Source organism: Chelmon rostratus, chromosome 16, assembly GCF_017976325.1.
Source record: "Chelmon rostratus isolate fCheRos1 chromosome 16, fCheRos1.pri, whole genome shotgun sequence".
NCBI classification, from domain to species: domain Eukaryota; kingdom Metazoa; phylum Chordata; class Actinopteri; order Chaetodontiformes; family Chaetodontidae; genus Chelmon; species Chelmon rostratus.
The window spans coordinates 20,738,889-20,764,083 of NC_055673.1; the positions used below are offsets into that span (position 1 = coordinate 20,738,889).

Below are 25,195 nucleotides of genomic sequence, written 5' to 3' on the forward strand. Positions count from 1 at the left end.
TTTTCAATTTGTCTTAACATATTCTACTGCTGGCATGTTACTTAATACTTCATGTGTTTCAATATATTAGTATGGAGCAATTACTTTTCCTTACAGTCAAGTTTACCTACAGTAAAAACTACTTCTGTTTGCTGTTACAGGAAGCCAATTTCCCCTGAGGGGATCATTAAAAATTTCACCCTGCTTAATCTTATCTTAACAGTGTCAGGGCACTTCCTGTCTGATAGAGACCTCGTGCTCTCCTTTAGCGCAGTATCATAACCTGCTATGATGGTGTCAACCCCTCAGCGAGCTCCATCTGATTGGCCAGGTGACTGTTTATTTAGCAACACTCCATTAAGTTGACACAGCGACTCCGATCACGAGGTGCACCACTTTGGCTTTAATCAAATTGACAGCTGAGGGGCTGTAATCAATTGGGCTATTTACATAATGCCAGGCTGCAAAAACACAAATGATACCACCTGTTCTGGCATTACAACCAGTGTGGAGGGAAGTGGGAACCTTCCAGCAACAGGGTTACACTGACGGGGACATTTTTTTTAGATTTATAATAATTTGGAAGACAAACACTACCTTCACACTTCATTCAAAACAGATTTCAAGTAGATGCAACCATTCTGAAATCGCTCTTTCTCCGTGACTCTCAGCTGACATCTTGTTGTTATATGTATAGCTTGTTCATAAATTGTGTGGTTTGGATGTGATTAGGAACACTTTGTAAAACTGTTGCCAGTAATACAGTTTGTTGCATTCTGGTTGTATTCACATTTTACACAGCGTCCAACTTTTTTGGAGTCTGGGTTGTATGTCAAGGAATCCAACTAATATATCTTATTCACAAACATGAGGGGCTGGAGTGTTGTGGATCGTCAAACAGCTGTAGAATCTGGGCTAGAGAAATGATTAACTGTTCAAAGTGGCTCATGAACACATGAAATACAGAGAATTTTGGATTTCATTAAATACCAACATAAGCTCTTAGTGTAAAAATAATTCTCATTATTGTACAAAAAAATGCTCTGTGGGCTTTTTGACCTCTAGGGAGTTACTGAGATTCTGTTATACGCACTGCAAACACATTCCTGCTGACTGCTTCACGCTATTTCATCAATGAGAGCTGGTGGCAGTAATTTGGCAAGAAACTTAGCAACGCACCAGCATGTTTCTGAGGTACAGGGAAATGCATTTATCATGTCGACAATGTGTTATGATGAGAAAAACAAAACCTAATCAGAACTTTATTTGTTTACAAGACCAATCCACAGGGCACCTTAATTAGTGTACTTGTAAAACTTTTTAATCTGCCAATCTATATTTGACTGATTAAAAATGTGCCTTGGATGGATGACGGAACAAAATAATGCTGGACCTGACTATTTCAGTTTGTTGGGCACAAATTGAGCATTTAATCTGACGGCATTCTCTTAGACCTGCTTGTTCACTTAGGTTACTTTAAATCCAGTAACCCTGCTGTCCTGTTGAGACACTGTACTGCCCACTGCCCACTGCATTAGAGAAGCATTAGATGAGGAAAAGCATGGGCTGGAAAAAAAAGAGCTGTTATCTAAATCCTAATTCGGTGTGTTTCATGCCGGAGCACCTCATCAAACTTCTTCCCTCCGAGTTCTTCAATTTTAAGCATGACAAGTAGCCCTTGTAGTTTTGGGGAGCGTAATACAACTTTGTCACAAATAATTAACCCAGTCAGCCGGTAACCTTCTGAAAAACAATAGCTGAGAATCTCCAAGGCTGCTCGGCTGACATTTAGACTGTTTGTAAAGCTGTATACCCTTTTCAACGGCGCTAAGAAATCCACGGTCAATGTATACAGTTTAGTGGCCTTCTTTTTCACCATCTGTGACAGAATGACAGAGTGGCTTCCAGACAGACTTTTACTGCTGGAGCAGAAAATTAAATGAGTATGAAAAGCAGCGAAACTCAGTGGAAACCTTTCAGAATTTGTATTCACACTCAGACATATCAATCCAAACTTATATTAATGCCAATTACAGGAGTCTTAGGCATAATCGCTCTTATTTACAAGGTTTTTCCTGGTGTAGAAAACCTCTCCATAAATTGATTATGCTGAAAATGTGCCTAGTATAAAGTATCACAGGCACAGTTGATGATATTAATGTTAATTTCTTTGAAAAAAAAAAAAAAAAGCAGGCTTTTTGAAGAATTTTAGCTTCTGTGAAATCAAACAAACACAGGCAGAAAATAATATTCAAGCTGTCCACATATTTATGGAAAAAAGGACTAGAAGAGATATGCTCTCCAGACGGCGTAAACAAGGAGTCCTCTCATCTATGTTTGTGTTTATGGTAAAATGTGTGTCCAATTGTTTTTTTTGTTGTTGTTGTGTTTTTTTTTTTTTTACACAAGCTTACCACATCAACATAAAAGTAATCCTCTTTAAATTCTAGCCCACTCAGTGAATTATAGCCATCCTCTGAACCCCGACAATGAAATTCAGCAGAAACAAAGGGATGTGTCAGTAATTAAAAAAATACTTGCATTATTCAGTTGTAATTATGTGGTAAATTTCATCATATATGATCTTACATTAAAGCAGTTGGGCTGATATGACTGCGGCGCCGATTCTGCCCAGAGGGAGAATCATTTACTAATTGCCTCTGTTTGCTCCCCATTCAATAATAATAATGAGCTTGTAAACAAACACGAAGCCATAAAAGAGATTCTGGCACTTTCCGTGTTCTCCATTCACAGGAACCTACGTGATCAAATATTCATAGATTTCTGTGGCAGCAAATCACGAAGAGGAATCAAGCTCCTGGCCGAGCCCAGGACGCTGTTCAGGCTTTGTATATATCGCTGTTACTGTATTCCAAAACATGCTCGCCCAACACCAACAGCTGTTCCCGTCCTGACCTGAACTACCCTCGGGTCGTCTCAGGTATATGTTATGCTTCTTAGACCGCGAGTCGAGGAGGATGCCCCGTGCTCGAGTACTCTGACTGAGAGCAGGAGTGGAAGTGATTAGAATTTCCTTTAAATGAGTGCGTGTAGAAAAGCAGAGAGGCTGAGAGAAAGCCACAGAATGATGGTCTTTAAGAAATTCACTGTACACTTGGCAGCTGGATGCCAACTGTGGAGGGGCACTGAAGCATTTCTAGGATTATCTCAGGAGCCATCAACACAGCCAATCACACAAGCGGACCTGCGCCGTATACAAAACCCCTCAAAGCAGCGGTATGGAACACACTCATACCACTGCTCATGGATGAGATTTTCAAACCATGTGTGATTTTACACAAACACACACACACACAAGCACAGCTAGGCCCGCAGATCCCCATCAATAATTCATCTCTGTGGAGTCCTGCGTGCATGTTCAGGCCACACTGCCTAGTTTATAGTCGCGTAGCAGAGGTTAACATCCAGACACTGCTCAGCTGCTCACAATATTGTGACAGAAATACATTATTGTCCTCATCCTGGGGGAATGCTATGGTGCAGCCATGGATGCCACTGAGGGGTAATAACTCCAATGACTGACTTCTGCTCCGGAGAAGCACATGTACACTGTGCATGTGCACAGATGACTCATTTTACATCTGCTAAATGTTTCATATTTTTTTAATGAACTCATCAGGATTATTGTAAAGTACAAAGCACTTGGATTTCCAAATAGAACAAATCTCACGCTGCCTCTTCACATCAGGAATGCAATATTCTATAAAGAGTTCCACATTTGTTTGTCATAATTTATGGACAAATGGCATTTGTTAAAGAGATCACTTTCTGCAACCACTTTAAAGTCTAATGATTGACAAAGACAAAAAGAGGCTTACAATACTCTGTAGGATGCAAAGAAAGCAGGCATGACAGCAGCTCATGTTTTTTAAAATTACAGACAGATTGAAATTTTGCAGTGATTCTTTATTGATGAGGCTGAACCAGCACAGACGTGGCGGCACCTGTTCACTCATACGTTTGAAGAGGGACTGATTTTTCCTTCAGAGTTGAGAGTTTAACTGAGGAATGTTTGAAATAGAATCTAGCACCTCCTGGAGGAGACTAAAGTTTCTATAAACCAGGAGAACAAAAAGAGAAATGATCAAGTGTATCAAGATGAGGATTGTCAACATCAGACATTGTATGACTAGCATTATACATTACGGTTATGTTACACTTTGGAATAATAACACTATCATGACGACAGCCTCAGCATACCTTGGTCTCTATGGCACTGTTGGTGTACCTAATGATTGCTTATGACTGCAATTTTGCTGACAGCCTTTATCAGACGTTTTTTTTCCTACTCGTGTGTCTCATGCAACAGATTTCGTCTAATTTTCTATTTTGCAGACAATGCACACGTAAACGAGGTTGATGCTAGCTACATTTTGCAGCCTAGGCAGAACAGACCGTGCTTCGCTATTGACAGAGACAGTCGCGCACACACACACACATCTCTTTTGCGAGTTGGCTGACATATGGAGCGACGGTCCACGTTTCCCATCATGCCGTGCTGTCCTGAGTGGTTTAAGTTTGCTGTTTTCCATTTCAAAATGCAAATAATACTTTGTGACATCAACGCCTGTAGAATAGTGTTTGTATTGTCTGTTCAGAACATGGCAGTTTATGTTGGTGACTGTCATTTTTGTGCTGGTTTATAGTTTTGACCATTAGTGAAGTGGCTTCTTCACCACAGCTGTATCTAATGACAGTGTTTTTGAGATCTTGTTCCTTGTGTTGTGTTGGACGTTTGCAGCGGCTGAACACTTAATGGCGCATTACACAATGCGTTAACTGTAATAACATTTTATAACTGTATTATAACTGTGTTACAAGGAGAAACTAAAATACTACTGAAATGCGTAACTTTTGTAATGCGTTACACCCAACACTGATGGGAACTGATTAAATAATCAACAGTGTAAACAAAGACAACAGGGTTACAGTTTGAGCAGCACTGAGATTTAAAAAGCAAAAGTGTTTTCTGTCATGTAAAGTCTCCCTATCATGACAACTATAACAAATTCTGACACAACACCAAGCTTTGGCAAAACACATTGCAGCGATTAAATGCAGCTACAATCCAACATTTTTAACAACATTCATCTACAGTATCTCTTTATATGTGAGGCTTACAGAGACACAACGGTATTACAACCATTCAATAGGACTACCGATTTTAGACACAGGGGACATGCTTTAACTATACCCGTAATTGAGCCTGTGATAGTCTTTGCAACCCTGATAAAGGCGTCGTAATGGGCTGAGGCAAATTATCTGGCTCATAATCAGCAAGGCTTGCAATGAACTGGGCTGGAACTGCAAGGCTACCTTCACTGGAGACATGAGGAAATAACACCCACTGCAAGTGTCTACATCGAGATTACACACAAAATGTAGAATATCAGCCAAAAGATAGACACATCTCAAACATCTTCACAACAGCTTTACTCCTCACAGAAGGAAGTGCATGTCAAATGGCAAAATATCTGAAGAACAGTGAATCCAGTGAGGTATCTGCCTTGATCCCCCCCTATTTCTGTCTCAATACATTCTTACATTTCCATGCTTGATCTGCTGTCGCTTCATTTTGCAGATTGCTTTCTCTTTGCAAAAGCAGGACAGCCCCAGCTGACTAATCAAAATGCTGGCAGTGCCCAAAGAGAGGCCGGGAATCTCAGAAAACAAACATCCGCAGTAAATCAAAAGTGATTTCAGAGGATGATCACAGATGGTGCGACCGAAGAGTGTTCCTACAAATTCTGTGTGTCCCCGGTGATTCACACATTTCCCAAGCTGCTGTCTACACTTTTCCAAAATAGCCTGTAGCCCATTATGAATGCAAATAAAAAACATGGCCTGAGACCAGTTCTGAAGGTTTATGCACTAACTGACAGGTAAAGAGATGGTTATGGAACCACAAAGATAACTGTGATTGGCGGGCAAACATTCTCATAGAAAACATAACAAGAAAAATGAAATGAAATGTTAAAAACAATACAGTCACACCATGATTTAAACATGAATTCAAAATAACAGATTTGAGAAACTGTACATGGAGTTCACAAGTTCTCAGTCATGACTGTGGTGTAAGTGTGTGATCACGACTCATAATCTCACACATATGCAGACACACGCACACACACACATTAGAGACTCACCCCACTGCAAAGGAGCAAGCTGCAGGTGCTCCAGGACCAGCTGGTTGAGGACCCCCTCCACACTGGCCTCTCCACGGCGCCGCAGGGAAGGGTGCTTCGGTTAAGGACAAAAGCATGGAGAGGACTGGTGCATTTCAAGTGTTAATCAACATGAGAGACTCTGTACACACATATACATCAGATACACTAGGAGTTAGATAAAAATACACCATTTTGCATACTGTGTATAAAAGGCTAAAACTGCAGCAAACCTAACAGACTGCTGTCCACAGTCAGGAATTGAGCAGAACAACATTAGAGGTAGCAAAAGAGATAATGTAATCATAATAATAAGAATAATAATATTACATTTTATACATATATGTAGGTATGGCTTGACGGACGGCAATGTCGGTTGGTTCCACTGCTTTAGTCCAGAGTGAAATATCTCAACAGCTAATTGATGGAAATTTTGTACAGACTTTCATAGTGCCCAGAGGATGCATCTTAATGACCTTGGTGAGCCCAGGTGATAAATCCTGATTACTTTGGTGATTCTCGGATTTTCAGCCCCACCATGAGGTTCACATTTGTCTTTTTGACTGGACTGTTGCAACAACTGCCATATAGACTGACATGAAATTTGCTACGCGAATTCAAGATGTCCTGACCGTTATTTAGCACCAGCAAAACTAAAGACATTCCCATCAGACTCTGCTGTACCTTTTGTTTGGTGCTAATTAGCAATGCTAGAATACCAAAATAGTAAACAAAGATACTGAACATGGCATAAACATCATACCTGCTTAACATCTGAATTTTAGGATTGCAACTGTTAGCATTTAGCTCAAAGTACAGCCTCACAGTGCCGCGAGCATGGCTGTACTCTTGTTTGAGTCTTGTTTACAGATTCCAGACAGCAAATAATCCAGTTGACATATGATAGACTTGTGAATGATATTATCCAAGTTATTGGTAAAAATAAAGACTCTGATCTTGAAATGTTTCTAAAATGGAGAAAACTATAAATTTCATGCCTTAATCTCAGCTGAGGTTGTATTCAAAGATGATGCCAAAATTCCTACAAAGTAGCATAACAGCATGAGACAGTGTATTTGCACGGCCTGGGCCTGGACCTGGACCACTGAGATCCAGTTTTCTGAAAATGGTTTGTCGTGTTACATCTTAGATAAAGCTGTTTGTCGTCTGCAAAGAAGTGGAACATGCGTATACTTTGTATGGTATAAATGTATTGGACCAAGCACCGAGCCTGAACTAAAAACCAAAGCTTAGAAATTACCCTGAAATATTTTTTATTTGTGGGGTCATGTGTTTGCTTTTTTTAAATGGCTATTCTGAAAAACAAAACTTTGTGTGTGAGAGAGAAATTGTTAAACATGTAAAAGCTGCTTATGTAGTATACAGTATACCAAATGTGTAAATTCATGCTCCTCATATTACACATAAAAAACAGCAAAGTTAAAAAAGAAATACCACCAAATCAGTCATAGAGGCGTTAGATACTTGTACTAGATGAGAGATAGCATTACGGTCAGACACAAATTCAAAGTGGTACAAAAGGTGGCATGGATTTTCCCAATTCACAGCAGTGCATTCTGCAAAAGGGGGAAATAAAACTCCCGACAAATTAAATGCTTCATGTTATTTATGTAATGCATTCATTTAGATGTCAAAGGTACACGGAGAGCATGTTTCTGTAACCTGACTAAAATGGTAACATTAAACTGATGGCAGGGAAGGTTATCGATGTATGAATGCTGTATCAAAACAAATATGGCTGTCAGAGAGCAATTACCCAGATAATACGCGATGATAAGCACACCGCTGATCATTTACACAGCTGACATTTGGAATAATGGGTGAGACGAGCAGCGTCTAGAGTACCAAACCTGTGTCTATTAACCTTTGAGGGAGAGTACAGTATACCTGCAGAGGGAGAGGGAGAGAGCGAGAAGGCAAACAGACGAAACACACAGCGCTGTGCTGAAAAGTGCTTCTACTGTTCCTGCTGGATTGTTTCCAAACTCAAAGAGTGACTCATAATGAATTATATGTCACAACACGCACCTGCAGCTTTTTTGATGAACAATGGCGACAGTGCAGTGTTGTGGCTTTTATCACTGGAAGCTCGAACGTGTAGAATTTCAATTCAGAACTTCGACTTTTGGGTAACAGGAGCACCTAGCAGTTACAGTATGCATTCATCAGTACAGCCTGGGTGTCACGGCAGCATGATGATCAGTGGCCTGAGCATCTGACTTTCTGCTGCAATCCTCAGTGGACCCTCACACAAGCCCACTTTAAAGCAGATATGTTACATAATATGGGCTGTTCATTATATCTACTGACCGCTCTGCACAAAGAGTAGAGACTGTTTGATTGCAGAGTAGTCCTGCATATACTGTATGATCCCACCACTAAAGGACACGCTGAGTACATCTCACCTGCAAGTAGTGTTAATATTATCAGCTGTAATCTTTATGTAGTCGTAGACCTGTGACCTCTGCAACCTCATCCAGTTCTTTCTTAGCCATGTTGTGGTTGACTTCAAGTCTGGGCGTTTTAGTAAGATTATATGTTATTATCTGATGAAAAGCAGATACGTTGCAGCCGTTGAGGCACGGGTCATACGCAAGTGGCCGTGGTTTCACCTAAACTGGGCTGGACAAACGATAGATGTGCTTCGATGTAGTCCTGATCTGCACGCAGACAATGAAATAGAACTGCTGCACTAAAAAAATCTAACACTTTCCTCTTTTTGTAAACAAAAATAAAGAGATTTAGGTTAAGTTTTTATTTTTTAAAGTACATTTTAGTCTCACCTTTAGACACAGTTAGTGTTTAATTTTGTTGGTTTCGTCTTCATCTCGTATTCATGATATGAAAAAAAGCAAAAGTTTTAGTTAATGAAATTAACACAACCCACAAACACTGTCATAACTATTGAATGCCATAATATGTTTCATAGATATTAGGTTTTATTAAGGTTTTTCTTTATAAACACATTTGCATTCTAACATCTGTTACAGTGCTAAAATGTTAGCCACTTAACAGTTACTGATACATTGTGCAAGTGTTTCTTATAAGACAGATATGCTAAGACAAAATAGAAAATGTATTACGGATATGCAAGGTCTCAAGAGGAAGAACGCTAAAGACTTTGATGATCCCTGACTTCTCATCCACCACCAGAATCAGGCCAAATTTTTACTTTGGCCAATATTAAGATGAACCAAGTCAGGTCAGAGTGGCGCATGATTAAAAGGCTTCTTCCATCGACCCGTCCATATATTTTCTGGCACTTATCCAGGTATAGGTCACAGAGACAGCAGGCTAAGTAGGGTAGCCCTGTTGTCTTTTCCCACAGCCGTGTCTCATGGCCCTTACTGGGGTTTAAACTGATACATCTGAACACGGGTCAGGTCATGGATCATGTGAACAGCATACTGTTCATCTGATGGGACTGACTGCAGAATAAACATGGGAAGAACCACTGGATTGATTCATCTGTGGTTGTGGGTTATATTCTAAGATTCAGGACTCTGAAAACGGGTGACATCTACTTTTCATTTGTGGCCATTCCCTTAAATTGATAAAGAGCTGAGCAATCGCAGATACTCTGGCAGTGTGTGGATGATCAACACGCTTGTCCCCCTGCTAAACTTATTGTCAACAATCACTCAGAGTTTGGCACTTTTCTGTTAGTTGCCCAGAAAATTTTCATCTCTTGCACCACAGCGGCAAAGAAAACCAGGGAGTCATTGCCTACTTTAAACACAAGAGCCTCCAAAGGGCTGCTCTGGGCTGACAGAATGGCTTCAAAGTCTTTGCTATTTATTTGTGATTAATGCTTAGCTATATTAGCAGCTTTTCTGTCAAATGGCTTATAGAAAAACACACGAAGAGTGGGTGGGTGACTGAAGACCCTGGGAGTCTCAACAGTCAGGAAGACCAAAATGCTGAAGTTTTTATTGAGAGACGGCACAAATAGTGCTGCCTAAAGGGTACAGCTGAGCGCGACGCCCTGAAGGTGTTCGGTACAATTTTAAAACAAGCCCTAGACTGCGCTGGTGTCCATTTAAGTCAATCTATACTTGAAGCAACACGCTGTCACTTCTGGGCCGGCCAAAATATCTTAGACAGACTGTAAAGTACTAGTTGGCTTAGACTGCTTCACAGGGAGATACAATAATAACTGTAGTGGATATTAGTGCTGGTTAAGAGAGCCATGAGACACAAATTATATTTAACACACAGATGATTCATGAACTTGGCAATGACCTCCTCAAGGAGAAGACACGCATAGCACACTTCCTCCCCAATTTCTTGCTCTTCTCTCAGTGCCTGTGCTGTATATGTCAGCCTCTCCCTATGAGTGACTCACTGTGGCTGAAAACCATCAACATAACATGAATAATATTGTAAGGCCTCATAAATTACAAATTAAAGTGACTTTTATTTGGCTAAGGGCCAAGTGAGTGTGACATGCACTGTAATCAAATCTTTTATTTCTGTAGTTTTTCATGTTGGAAAAGGAAAATCCACCCTGGAGCAGAACTTACACGGTGCTATTCCAACGATTTCAGACAGCTGAGTCGCTCTCCACACACAAAGAAATGCCGCGGGAAACGATAACATCAAGGCTTAACTTGATAACATTATGTGATAGTTTTGGTGTTGGTCCACTGACACTGAATGAGTAAGTGACTTAACAGAAGTTGTGTTTGAGCTATTCCATCCAAACACCTTGGAACTGAACATGAGGCTTCCAGTTGTAAATGACAAACTATCCATTCGATGAAGGTTGAAGACTGAAACGTCACACTTTTGTTTTTTAATTTTTAATTTTTACTATGGCCTTGAGAGAGTGTGGTTCCTCTTCTTTTATCATATCAGCTGTATTTAGGCTGCACACTTCCTACCTGTTTCTCTCTGTTTTTGGGGTCCTATAGCTCTGAAATGTTTTACTGCGTGCTGAGCAGCTACAGGATTTGTCTGTTGATGACGTATTCTCTGTCTGTCTATACACTGTTCAGCTGTAAAGCTTAAACTTTAAAATTACAAATTGCTATCCTGATATACATTCTAAACAGAACAAAACCACAAAACAGGCAGTTCCATGCTGATTTTTGCTGCAGTAAAAGGGGTGCTAGCAGAACTGCTGCTAGGAATACATTTTCTTTCTTCGTTCCTGCCTACACGCTGCCAAACTACTTGCGGATAAAACAATACACATAACGATGGGAGTGTTTACGCCTTCATAAAATGGAAAAATATAATAGCAACTTCAGTAGCTCAGAGATTGGATTCATCATTAACTGTGCACTATGTTCACCAACTATCTGACAGGCTGTTCTTAAATCTCTAAATATGTGCTCTGCTAACTGCTGACTGATGAGTTATGTGCTGACACACGGCAGTATAAGCATCGGACGTTTCTTATGAAACCCATGAGATTTAGCAGAGATTTGACTGCAGGTACCTGGCTTACGTTTTAGCCTCCTCACTACAGGAATAATTTAGATGGCCGGGGGCCTAGTCTGCACTACTGAAAGTCATCAGAACGAGTCCTCAAGCCTGATACATGGAGTGTACAATATTCATTCAGACTCTGTTAATGCACGTCGGCCTTGTGCTTTACCATGAAACCACTACAATAAAACATTTTTTTAACTTTTGTACTTTTCACAAAGCAGTATGCCTGGATTTGTTTGCCTACTCACTCTCTCTCTTGCATCACTGCGTTAAGTAGGAGTAATATATATATATATGTGTGTGTGTGTGTGTGTGTGTGTGTGTGTGTGTAAAAAATGTATATGTTCCAAAGTGGCTACTCTTAAGGTTACATAGCTGACTTCCCGAAGAATCTAAAAACAACTCCTGTTATTTTTAATCTTCTTTTCAGTCTCACAACAGTTTGCCTTCTTGTTGCATAAAAAACACTCAGGTTTCTCAGGCGCAAACAAAGCTGCTGCATTTTAATAAGCCAATAGTTTAATTGGCTGATTAATTTCTGATTGAAATCCTCAGTTAAGTAAAGTTGTTCGGTTCAAGAGCTGAAGCTGGACAGAGCCCAGTTCAAGGAGTACTTTTGTAAGAGCAGGACCCAGTTTGAAGTCTTGCTCTAGTTGTCCCGCCTCTCTTCTACTGTTGCCGCCGTTTGGAGCGTAGTGCAAATACGAGGCGCTCCCATTGCAGTCAACTGAAAAAACCGAATGACATCAGGACAAAAGACTTTGGGGGACACAGGCCCAGGTTTTAAACTTCATTAGTTAAGACAATATAGTGTCTCTGTTTGCAGTTCCACAGAACACAAACACTAACCCAGCCTGCTGTGTTATAACCTTTACATTTCTGATTTGTGACAGCTAGCGTGTTGGTGGTGTACATGTACTGCACATGGCAGGCCAGAAGGAAACAGCATACAAGGGACTTGTCTCCCTGAAGGCAGTATGCTGACAGTGATGGTGTCAAAGATTAGACCTTGGATGGACCACAAACTAGGGCCTATGGGAAAATCCTATATCATATTGATGCGAGTATGTGGCGCTACTATACACCCACACATACACACACTAAGACATCACTTCGGAGTGGCAGAGCAGCAAGTACTTCACCATACGCTTTCCCATCTGTCAGTGCAGGCGAACAAGTTCCCTGCTGGCCAGAGGGCCTCCAGATGTAGGATCCAGATGTCCTGTATCACTGATCTGACTGATGTCAACAAACAACAACATTGAACAACCACGCTGTGCTGAATAACTCTGCTCAACCATTTAAAACTTTTGGAGATTATTACCTGGTGGGTTCATTAGATACTAAGGACACTCAATTCTAAATATAACTCTTACCATACTTATCTACTGTCTTCCCAGCGACGCCCAGCTCAGGCTGGCTACTCTGATAAAACTGTACCGCACATGTAGCCACTGGAAGGATATGATGCTCCAACAGATGCCCAGCTTGCTGTTGATCTGGCAGCCCTGGGCATGCTGTCGCTCCTCCTCCAGCTGTTTGGGGTTGGTGAAGCGAGCTGTCTCCTGGTCCGGCTGTGGCAGACTCTCAAAGTCAAACTTGTCGACTTGGATGGCCATCCTGCAACAGGAGATGGGAAACAGTTACAGGATTCTGCTTATACAATTTCTGACTGGCCGAAAGGAAATTCCACAGTATCATCAAATATTCTCAGAATGAGAGTTACGCAACTGTCATTTGAAACCTAATAAAGTTAATAAAGGTGCAAAGGACTTGACTTGATTGATGGAATTCGTGTTGCTGATAGCTGACATTTTGATATAGTCCAAAACACAGATACATTCAATTAATATAACAACAAAAAAAACACAATTAGTTTTCAATTAACCACATCAGCAACACGTAAGCCCAGTCACACCAGAGAGTGGCACAACTGTAACTGGCAAGCTAAGGGCTAACACACTAGCAAGCAAGGAACAGGCTAGCGCTAGTCACAAAAACACATTTCTACCACTGAGTCTGAAAACCATTCCTCTTTTGAGGAGCAGGTCATAACTCTGACAGAGGAAAGGGTCGATGAAAGCTGGTGGTGAAACAGAGCAAGCAAGCTACAATAGCTTCCTCCAGTTTGGACTCTGGCTCTCTGTTCCGATTGAGGGTCAGCCCTGTCAAGACAGCTTCTTATTGGCCAACAGCGAGAACTCACAGATTTTCTTTGTGAAATTGTAATGAGGCTGCCAAATGTTGCCATATTTAATGCTGGTGTGACCAGGCCCCAGGGGTCTTTGCTCATCCTCGTCTGATGGCAACCAGTGTGGGCTTCCTTGTGTGGTTTGGCGAGTGAAAAATGATTTATCTAGTCTGAACAAACACCTTCAGGTTCAAGCTTCCCCCTCTCAACTGCAGCTATGTTATTTATTAATAAGCAGCTGGGTATTTGTTGCCTGAGGTTACTTCAATTGTCACATCCAGGATTCAAAGTCTTGGTGCATCAATCTAACCTGATGCCTCACCTGTCCTCATAAAATGACCCCAAAGCCCACCTCTAATTACTAATAGAACATTTCAGGCCCTCCATTAAAAAATGAAAACGGTGTATTCTTTTTCTGACTGCACAAATCAGTAGAGTTCGGTACAAACACAGTGGCAGCGGGTATCCTGAGGGGAAAGGAGAGACAAGAGAAGAGGAATATGGGATGAGGTGGACGGCCCCCAATGTGTGCGATGCAACCCACAACCTCACAACTGCTCTGCCTCAGCAAAGTACCATAAAATACCAGCAGGCATTAGAGCAGCATTACCAGGGGAGCAGCAGAATAGGGGGTAAACACAACACTGACAGCAAACAGTTGCTTATTTGCCCATCCAGCAGATATGGGGCTACGTTAGCATTCATTCTACTCCTGTTTTTAGCCACCTGATACACCAAAGTCCAATTTCCACTGTCCTCTCTGCTCTGTTTCCATCTCTACCAGCTTCTGAGGTCTCTTTAGCTGCTAGATGTTAGACTCTCCACATCAGGTAGGCGTTAACTGAGTCTGTCCATGCGCACAGTGGGCTCGCCACAGCTTCTTTGGCGAAACCAGATCAGAACAAGGTTGATGAAAGCAGCGAGACTGAACCAGAAGAGTGAAGAAAACCTAAACGACTTTCTGACAGACATTAAAACAGAACAGAGAAGGGTCTTATCATTATCTAGAAGTTGTGACTCACTCTGGTTTCCTGGCTTAGTCACTGAACTTTGCCGCAGTACTGTTAAGAGCACAGATCCCCCAAAGGTCATTCTTTTAGAAACTCAGGAAAAAGTATTGTTTTGCAGCTTTGCTAATCAAAAGCTTTATGAGAGGAGTCACTTGTAGTAACAAACCCACAGAGAATTGTCAGCCAACTGTGCAGATCCCCTCAGCTCTACAGTGCTTTCACCATCATTTACCATCTTTTCACCCCTGGTTTACAAATTCAGACAGACAAATGGTAAAAAAAAAAAAGCCAGATATATATCTTACTAAAGAACCGACTAAAACTAAACACTAAAATTGGACTTTCATCTGTGAGGACACATGACCAAATGAGGGGTGGTGACAGAGAGGATGTTGTCATTAAAAATCACCCCAGACATCACATTAGTCTGACAAACACCCACCCACCCATCATTTCTGACATTTGTACACAATCAATACCAACATAACACACACAGTGCTACCTCTTCCACTGTCCAAACAGGCACTTCGCTGCCTAATCCACATTAATCAAATGCTATCATGCACAAACACACGACTGACTCACTCTTCCTCTGTCACAACATTGTCTGAAAGTCTCTCCTCTGCGCAGGACAAATGCTGAGAATGCTTCGTTTTCCAAATTCATTTTTACACTATGATTCCTGCACAAAAAAAATGGTGCATGACCCATTTTGGGTCGCGATCCTAAGTTTGGGAAAGGCTGCTCCATGTCTGCTGGATGTGGTAATATGCAAATGTTTGCGGTAATGTTAGCCGTACCAGCTGTACATGTTCGTCGTGTGAATTTCTGCTTGTTGGGGAGTTTTTTATTATTATCATTCCAAATTATCATGGCAACTTTTAGCTTGCCAACAATCCATTTTTGATATAATCCAATGGCTTTTGATAAGGCTTTATGAACATAGTGCTGGGAGAATTTTCTTTGAAGGTAGCATGCAATCACTTCATCTGAAAACTCAAAAATCACTACGACTGAACTTCTATTGCACAGCGAGGCATTGGCACACTGCAGCAGCACACCGCAGGAGAGAAAACCTGTCTCAGGCCTCTTACTCATGAAGGAGTCATGAAGAGTGATGGGCTTTGTTTCAAGTGTTTAATTGGGAGTCAGACACCATCAGAGTCTTCTTCACACAGAGGGAACAGAACAAAAAAAAAGTCGAATCCACAGTCCGTTTTTTCGTGCCCTCAGCACTCCTATCAATTCCTACTTACAGGCATGACACAGTGTGATTTTGAGGTGGGCAGCTAACTGCAAACTACCTGGACATCCATCTCCACAGGAGGCCAACGTGCAAAAAGAGGTTTTTATAAAGGCAGAGTCTCCCTCAGTGTCTCACTCTGTTTTTAAGCCTCCGTGAATCACTGTTTTGACAGGCACCATACTGGCCAATGCAAATGATTTCTCGGTAATCATATTTAAGAGCTGCAGCTACACGTGTACCGCAAGTTTCATTCTGTTTGATAGGAAAAACACAGTGGATCCATGCATTGATCGGTAGGTGTCTGGATTCCAGTTCAGAGGACACTCCTTCGGGAGTCATTTTCTGATTCACTGAGAGGAAGATGGGCAGACTGACTGAACTGGCCAGTGCTTTGTTTTGTTTCCTCTCAATATCCATCATTAGTGAGTAATCAAACGGTGTACGAAACCTTGAAGAGAGATTATATAAAAACTGGATCACACAAGCGTATCACAAATCGTGCTAAAATAATAGGCCGGATTTGTGGAAGAAAGTCTAATTGAGACACTTTTCTGTATCATAGATATTTGTTTTGGCCGCTGTCTTAATCTGAATGAGCAAACACATCAGTGCAGGTGATCTGCTGCCTCATCTCTCTGACATACTGTATTGTGAATAATTAATGAAATTACACAGCAAGAAAAAGAATCTCTGGATGGGACACATGCATCAAAGTGAGGCGGAGGAGAAAAGACAATGCAATTATCATTTCACAGCCTTTACAAGAAAGCAGAACACAAATTAAATAACAATTAAGGCTTCAAACAAAGACGAACGGAAAGCTCCTGCTCTCGCTGCACCGCACTCGGATACATCCACCTTTGAAGATTAGTGGCACTAGGCGTATGTCACTGACTGAAGTTCCATCTTCAGATGGGTGCTGCTTTTCATTCAGTCATCTTCAAAAGCACACATTACATGCTAAGTCTAAAAATACCACCTTGCAACAATGCAAATGGGCCCTAAATGGGTAGACGCCATCTGGCAGGGCCTGACTGGTCTGCTTTTGACATGTAATTACTAAGAGACAGACGGCCACATTCAACCTGACACTTCAAATGGGGAACAGCACGGGAACAAATGTCTTTCGAAGAATGAAAACAAACATTTAGCATTATAGCAGAGAAAAGATTTGATAATTCCTGTAAATCAGATTTATTTTAACAATAACTTCATGTAAAATTGACTGCATGTAGAATTTCCTCGTTCATAACATCCTTCATTTGGTGGGATTCGATTCGTCAATTTAAGTGATCTGTTTGCATTCTCTGAGTCTCTCAGTCTGCAAACTCATAATCCAATTTGAGACTTTAAAGCTATACATAAAAACCACTTTAAAGGGAAAATAATGCATTTTCTTATAAAGAGGCTAACAAAGGCTAGGTTACAGCAGTATCTGCTCATAAAAGGCTAATTGTGTTGTTTTGTATTTGAAAATGAAGTTCTCTGTGGATTTAAAATGTGCTCACATGTGGCACACGCCAGAATACAACATGAAGAGACTAGAGTCGGTAACAGTGCTATGAATAATTATTACCACAGCTTCACAGCCTTATGACCTGGGAATGACAGTTACGCAACTGTCATTTGAAGGTTTAGGGTTCATATTACTTGAATATGTAAGAGCTTAACATGTATGAAGTCAAAGCCGCTGTATAGCTGCTAAATTGAGCTGATATTTAGACTTGGCTGGTGATTTTCAAGTCTTCATAAAGTTCAAGTATTTTCACTGTCAATAAGATAAATGACATTTTTTTTTCATCATGTAGTCTGAGAGAATGTGTAAAAAATGGGATGATTACCCATCACAATTTCTCAGCCAAAGACGGACAAAATGTTTTGTCCAATTAGTTCAAAACCAAGTAAAACAGCAATTACTGTTAGTTGTTTTCTTTATTACTGGGAAAATCTGTCCAACAGTCCAACATATTTAAATCTCTCCAGTCAAAATGACTGATGACAGTAATGTGACAACATTCCGGCTCTACACACTGTTGCCCCCGACCTTAGTTCTGATGTCCACCATCTCTCTCAGTTCAGTGAATTAAGGGTTTATTTTGACCAAATCAGAATTAGTCACAGCAACGAGTTTTTGGTGAGTTTTACTTTGTTTGGTTTAAATAAAGTGTTTCAAATAAAATGGATCTTACTCTTTAATGAAAGGTACTTCTGTAGGGATTCCTTTTCTTAATATTGTCAGACACTTATTCTAACAATCTGAGCCTGTCAGTGGCAAAAACAAACACTTGTAGTGGACGTACACTGATGGTGCGCAAACGGCCTGAGAGATCACATAGGTAGGTATGTTAACATATTGTCTTCTCGTTGTATTAGTTTGCATTTTATGGACAAGCTGCCCAAAAATTTTGATTGTGAGATTTCACCACAGACAACCTCAGTGCAGATCATTTGTATGGATTTACTCAATGCAAACAGATTCACTGAGTGTGGTGATTCTATTGGATTGACTTGATTAGGACGATTAATGCTACTATTTTAAATGGTGTGACAAGGCCTTGACTGCATCACATGCAAGAGTAGTGCGGGCACTGGGTCTCAAGATAAGAGCAACACGACAGCAACATGACTGGAAAAAAGTTCACCACTTTCAATTACAATTAAACTTAATGGAAACCTAACTCAACAGCAGCAAAACACCAAAGTTCATATGACCTATAGGTGTACCAGTAAAGAAATGTAAATAAAGAAAATGCAATAGAAAGCACAAGAAAGTCCATAGAACACAAATTGTAAGTACAGCAAATACACCATCCCACCCCCCAGAACCCCTATGAGAGCTCAGGAGAGAGCATTAACAGGTCAAGCTCTCCCTCCACCGTTTATTTTTCCATTGATTTGATTGTGGAGTCTTTCAAGGATTAGGCCATATCTTCAGACTAATCTAGCCCGCTACAAGGCATTTAATAACAACCTCAGTGCAGAGCTGGGGCCACAATGGACCATCTCTAGGCCTAATTCCCAGTCCATTGCACCTCCCTGCCCCCTCCAGCCTCCTGCTGATAATAGCCTGTTTGGCCTTAATTTCCCTGGCCAAGAAAGGCAACAAGGGTAGATGGGAATTGGATGCATGGATGCATGGATGGATAGACGGATGGATGGGTGGGTGGGTGGATGGACCCACTGCACCCAAATTTCTATCTGTTCAAAAGGGTGAGCAGTGAAAGAGTTCAAATAATCAAGACATGCACAGATGAAAGCCAGATCAGCAGAAATGAGCGATGTTATTTGTGCCGTTGCAGATCGACAGAGAGGTCTTTTCTTGTCAGCTTGTGTCAGTGGAGAGGGCTTCACATTGCCCAAGTGGCATTTTCGTCAGGTGCAGACAATGTTTTTTTTTTTGTTTCTGGCCTGCATCTATTTGATATTTTGATGACTCACAATGAGCTTGACTCTAAGTTGACAGCAGCGGTAAAGCAGAGGTGTGGAACGGAGATTTGTGCTTGCTCAGAGCAAGCTGAAAGCGCTCAGCATCAGGCAGAGTCATGTTCTCTGCTATTGACTTGGCTCTGCCCTGTTTGTTTGAACAGATCCTACCTAAATGTTACTGTTCAGTGAATAATATTCTGCTTGAATAGCTTTGATATAAAACTGACAGAAATGGCACAAGATAAAAAACAAACAAACATGAAAATACTATGAAAATAAAAAACAATATGTATACATGCTGCTGTGGTTGGTGTGACTATTATTTACTGTCACAATCAAACGCGTTTCCCACAAAACACATGTTCATCTAGGTAATTTGCTTTGTCAAATATGTTTATGACAAAACATTGCTGCCTGGATTGCATTCAACGCAGAAAGTAAGAAAGTATTTCCATCCCTTGCAGCAGTAGCGATGAATGGATGCACAGGGCGTTGTCAGTGGAAATTTAAACTCTTGGTTATGGTTAAAGTCCAAATCAGTATGACATTTCTAAAAACAGAATGTATAGGATGAAAAAATGAAAATGAAAATGATAATGGTCAGAATTCACAATTATGCCAAGTGGGGGTCGTGACTTCTTTCAGTGTAGATGTCTGCAAGTGGCTCATGGACTTCCTAGCGTTTGACCATGAACACCTGTTTGACTCTACCACTCATCTCACTGAGCTGCTTCCCACACAGACAAACCATGTCCATGTTATCACAATCACATCTATGAAGCAATTTGCAGAAATACAAAGCAATTCAAACTGAGGATGTCCAGATAACCTCTTTATTTAAGCAACTGAGCCTGGTTTCTTCCAATTACAAATTAACTTTCTACTGAGGGAGCCATAACAGGTGCACATTAGCCGAACTTAGTGCATGTACGGTGGCTGTGCGACCTGCTTGGCCATTTTATCACTGTTAATTACGCAGCGTTTCATTGCATTTGATGCAACTTACTGATCAACACACATACCGCTTCAGTCATCACAGAAACACATTCAACACTCAAAGCTACGGGCAACTCAATCCAGTTCACCTGACATGTCCTGGCACTGCAGGAGAAAAGCAGCGCACCTGGGGACAACATGCAAACTTTCAAATGATGGATTTGAACCAGTGGCCTTAATGTTGCAAGATGACGCTGCTTACAACTGAACCAACTGCAGAAAATGATTGCACTTCTCTTATTTGAACACTGCACAGTGAAACACAGTTCTGCAACACTTGGAGGACATTGCAAAACTGAGCATCAACTGAGAAGAACAACAACAAAACCAATGGACAGGTAATTTTCTGTGCAGAGAGCTACAGTTATGTATTTGGCCGTATAATGGAGATGACTGAGGTCTACAGCTCTTTCATTTTATTTTTCTGCCAAAAAACAACTAAAAGCAAACCAGACCCGTATCATCTCGTCCACCGGGTGTGACTTCTGACACTATACTGCTAATTACCACCATCCTGCAATAAGCTGTGGCAGTGAGGCCTTTTTTAATGGCAGTAATAACACCAGCTTAGGATGAGTCGGTCACAGTGAAATGACCCCTTCCTAATTAAAAGCGGTGTAGCCTCAGACCAAAAGTACATGATAATCACATTAAAGCACACGGGGTCGCTTTTATCTGACCACTGCAAAGCCACGAATCGCTTCAAATTTGAGGTCTATAAACTCAACCATGGACACAAAATAACAATGAGCTCCAGCACCTCAGTGCTGTGCAGATGCTTGCTCCGGCCGCTCCAGTCGACGACTGTTGCTGCAGCATTGCAGCTACAACTATACTGCAATTAAATGTAAAGGTATTTAACATATTTGTGTGAGAGGTCTTTAGTTGTCTTGTGGTTTCAGTACAATGTGTGCAGCTTTCCTCTAGTGTGAGACTGTGAGCACGCCGTGAGCAATGTTTACAGTTTGCATCATGCCCTACACAGCAGCACAGCAGAGCAAATCATTTCCAACCAACATTTTATCAGAGCCTTTTTGCATCTCTTCTATAACAGCCAGTGATTGTGTTATGTCACAGGGGAGAAGCTGAGAGCGAAAAACCTACAGTGTGTGTGTGTGTATGTTTTCACGAAGAGGGTTATTTTTACCTCACGTGCAGGAGCTTAAGGGCGGAGATCCATAGAGGCCTGTGCAGAGGCAGGCGAGAGCAACAGTCTATTTTTAGACTGCGGCTGACTCCGTGTAACCCTTTGTATGCAGCGGCTGCGGAGGCAGCGCTTCTCCAGCCTTCCACGTCGCGCTCAATATGATGAGGTGCGGTAAAAGCAGATCCTTACTGCCAATTACTGTACACGGATAGGTATCGAAGAATGCTTCTGTGCAGACAATCTTTTAATGCACTGGCTGTCATTTAAATTGAGGCTTTGTAGACTATTACCAGGGCTGACAGAGTGAGCTATTTTTGTCTCTGCTGCTGAAACCCAGGAGCTCTTTTTGGGGCATTATGCCATTATTAGACAGCACAGTATAGAGCGGCAGGGCGGAATGACATGCAACTAAAGTCCCCAGCTGGACTGGAAGCAGGAACGTTAATAACACTTTGCTAGGGGTGTTATTGTTGGTGAATTGGATGAGCCGATGACAGCACAGGGCTTTCTTTACATAACTTTAAGGTTGATAAAGATGCAGGTGACTGGAGAAGGAAATGACTGTAAATAAGATAAATCTGCTATACCCATCTATACTGTATGAATACATGGATCTGGTGGAAACAAGGCACATTTCCAGAATACCAAAACTATAATAACACGACTCCCAAGAGATCTAAGGCAGCTGGATGGACTGATTCTAGCAATACTGTAGTGTACAGAGGGACATGTGAGTTGAAAAAGATCTTGATGTTCCAGCACCTTAACTAACCCACCTTGAGACAGCCAACAGGGCTAAAACGCCCCCTAGGGAACACATTATTTCAAGAAAATGTGAGAAGGGGAAAAAAGAAAAATCTCCTGCAGACACTGAAAAAAAAAAAAATGACAGTGGTGTGAAGCTGAATCCCAGGGAGAGGTCGAGCAGCAGCAGATGTACATCTCAGCAGTCAGCTCTCATCTTTGTCAGAAAACACTGCTCCTGTGCCCTATCCTCAGCAGACACAATGTTTTTTTATTAGACATGATGTTCATGTAATGAGTGCGTACACTATTTGGACAGAATGAGGAAAAGCCACTTTGATTTGCACGTTGTGGAAAAAATAAAATATAGTATTCAGAGGATGCCGGGACTGCTGAAGATGGGATAAGTGACTGCAGATGCATTATGTGCTCTGCTGCCATAAAAAGTAGCACGAGAAGGGGAAAGGTGGTCACCATGGAAACAAGCATTGTTTGAAAAGCTCATGCAATGAGGCGTGTCTGCCCTTGTGCGCACCGATCCGGCAGAGCCAAAAGGCATGGCGGCTGGAGAGGAGGCAAACTGCTGCAGTGGGCGCTGACTCCCCCATCTGCCACACGAGGAAACGCCGAGCTCTGCAATGATAATGGTGGCCGGCAGTGGGAACCAGTTAGCGCCTTGGGGTCGATGTTGTGATGTGGGTGTAAACCCCCAAAGGTCTGTTTAAATCTCCTTGGAGTCACAGCTGTGGTGCTGATGCAGAGTGAAGATTGGGATCAAGCAGGTCTGAGAGAAACCTGCTGCTGGCAAGGAAACAGACACTGGATGACTTTCAAGACCGACAGCACCCGCACCACTGAACGCTTGCTACAATGAAAAATAACAAGCTTTCAAAGATTATGTTGTTTTAAAGATCACCTCCAGACATGTTTTAAGATGTATATAAAATACTCTGAATAATAATTTGCGTCTGATTCTTCTCCCTCATTTAAAAGTCCAGGCCATCTATGATTATATAATTATATTTAAGCTTAATAGTTGGACACAAGAATGCAAAAGAGAGAGTCTGTTCTCAAGTGTTTGTGCACTGGAGGCTTCAAGTTTCCACAACACATTTGTGTACGTTTAAAATTGCACCAGGACTGCTTTCCAAGCAATTTGTGATGTCACAAATTACGCTCGGAGGCCCGCCCCTTGAAATTGGACTTTGATCGAGCGCAAACATTCCACTATCAGCAGATTTATGTGAAAACAGCTTCCTGGTGTCAAATTCGGCACGGACATCATTCTGCACAGCGAAGCTCAAGCATTCAGCTGTCGGAACATGAAGTAAAACACATTTTTGAGTGGAGGGGGACTTTAAAAATAGCCACTCACTGCTACATCAAGTAATATATCTGCTCACAGCAATTTTAACCTACAGTGTGTTAGTATGGGATTAAAGCAACGGTTCGCTCAAATTACAAGAAAACATGTATTCAGGTATCTATCTATCAGGCCATGCAGATTTGCTTAATTCTATTTACTTGTAGGGCTGAGATGATTCATTTAAAGTTTTCCATTTAAAACATTTTTTGATTTTGTTTGGAATTTTGTCCTCTAATTCAAGTTTGTCAGTGTTATTTAAGGCTTGTACTACACTGCACTTGTGTGCTGCTGATGGGAAACAAAAATCAGACAGATAAGAATGAAGTTCATTCTTGACCTCTGAAACTAGAATTTACACAAATTTAAACAAAAAACAAAACACAAATGTGGCCTGAGCAAACTCCATCGGCTGAAGAAGAACGTCAGATGTTCTGCGGACCAAAAACCGGCTCGTAACTGGACCTTTATTTAGAGATTTCTCTCATAGCAATGATTTCTGAAATTGTGAGAAGCAAAGCGGAGCAACTTGGGAACAAAGAGCTGAAAGGACTAGAAAACAATGGGGCATCCCCATGAATCTCATAGACCAGACTGTACAATGAATGTTGCACAGAAATCCCCCGCAACACGGCGGTGAAGGGCTGAGAGAGATCATATCACCGGGAGGTGACCAAGGATGTTCTCCCACCGGCTATATTTATATGGATGACAGCTAGAGACAAGTGCCTCGGGGCCCTGCTCTTCAATTCCGATAATTAGATACCGTTCAAACACTTGCATCAAACCCGTCCTATACAAAAGAATCACCCACTAAAGGACTTGACTGACTTGCAGTCAAACCCACGTAATTACAATGCTTGAGAACTTGCTTTATGGAAATGACTTTTCCAGCCTGACATCTTGGACAACATTTCTTATTTTCGATTCATATTAATAACAGACACTTTAATGTGCTCCGTCTCATCATAATTTGCTCATTAGAACAAAGATTCAGTTGCAGAAAGGTCAGGGCTGTCTGAGGGTACACCGGATCACTTCTTTTTCCTCAAATGAAAGAACATAAAGTATGTGAGGAGAGCGGTGCTAATTTACATGCTGTTTATGCAGAGCAGTGACCAGTACAGCCTGATCATTTTTCTCAACTCAAGGTGGTTAAAAACAGCCGCCGAGGAATAACTGTAGAGTGAATTAGTCATTTCGCCAAAACCAGACTTAATGTGCATGGAACAGCATACTGATGAATGAATGTTGCATTTTCATCACTATCAAAACGTTTGAGGTATCCAACAAAGGACTTTCCCTTTTTTTCCCTGTGACACACATCACTGTGGCGTTTTTCACAAGATCCATTATTCTACTATCCATTAATCACTGTTAATAATTCATCATCATCATTCAAAAATATACTTACTAACAACACAGAAGAGGAGGAATGTGAGGTGTAAAGT

General features: G+C 41.3%; 1 protein-coding gene across 4 annotated transcripts in view; it reads right to left on the minus strand.

Annotated features, from left to right (window-relative positions):
- The window catches only part of trappc9 (trafficking protein particle complex subunit 9), a 192,751-nt gene that overhangs the window by 54,376 nt on the left and 113,180 nt on the right, over positions 1-25,195 (minus strand). For all 4 annotated transcript variants that reach the window (XM_041955416.1, XM_041955413.1, XM_041955415.1 and 1 more), the window contains 2 exons: positions 13,088-13,241; positions 6,147-6,237 (listed from right to left, as the gene is read on the minus strand). In XM_041955416.1, coding sequence (XP_041811350.1) covers positions 6,147-6,237; positions 13,088-13,241 — 245 coding nt within the window. The remainder of the gene's footprint in view (positions 1-6,146; positions 6,238-13,087; positions 13,242-25,195) is intronic.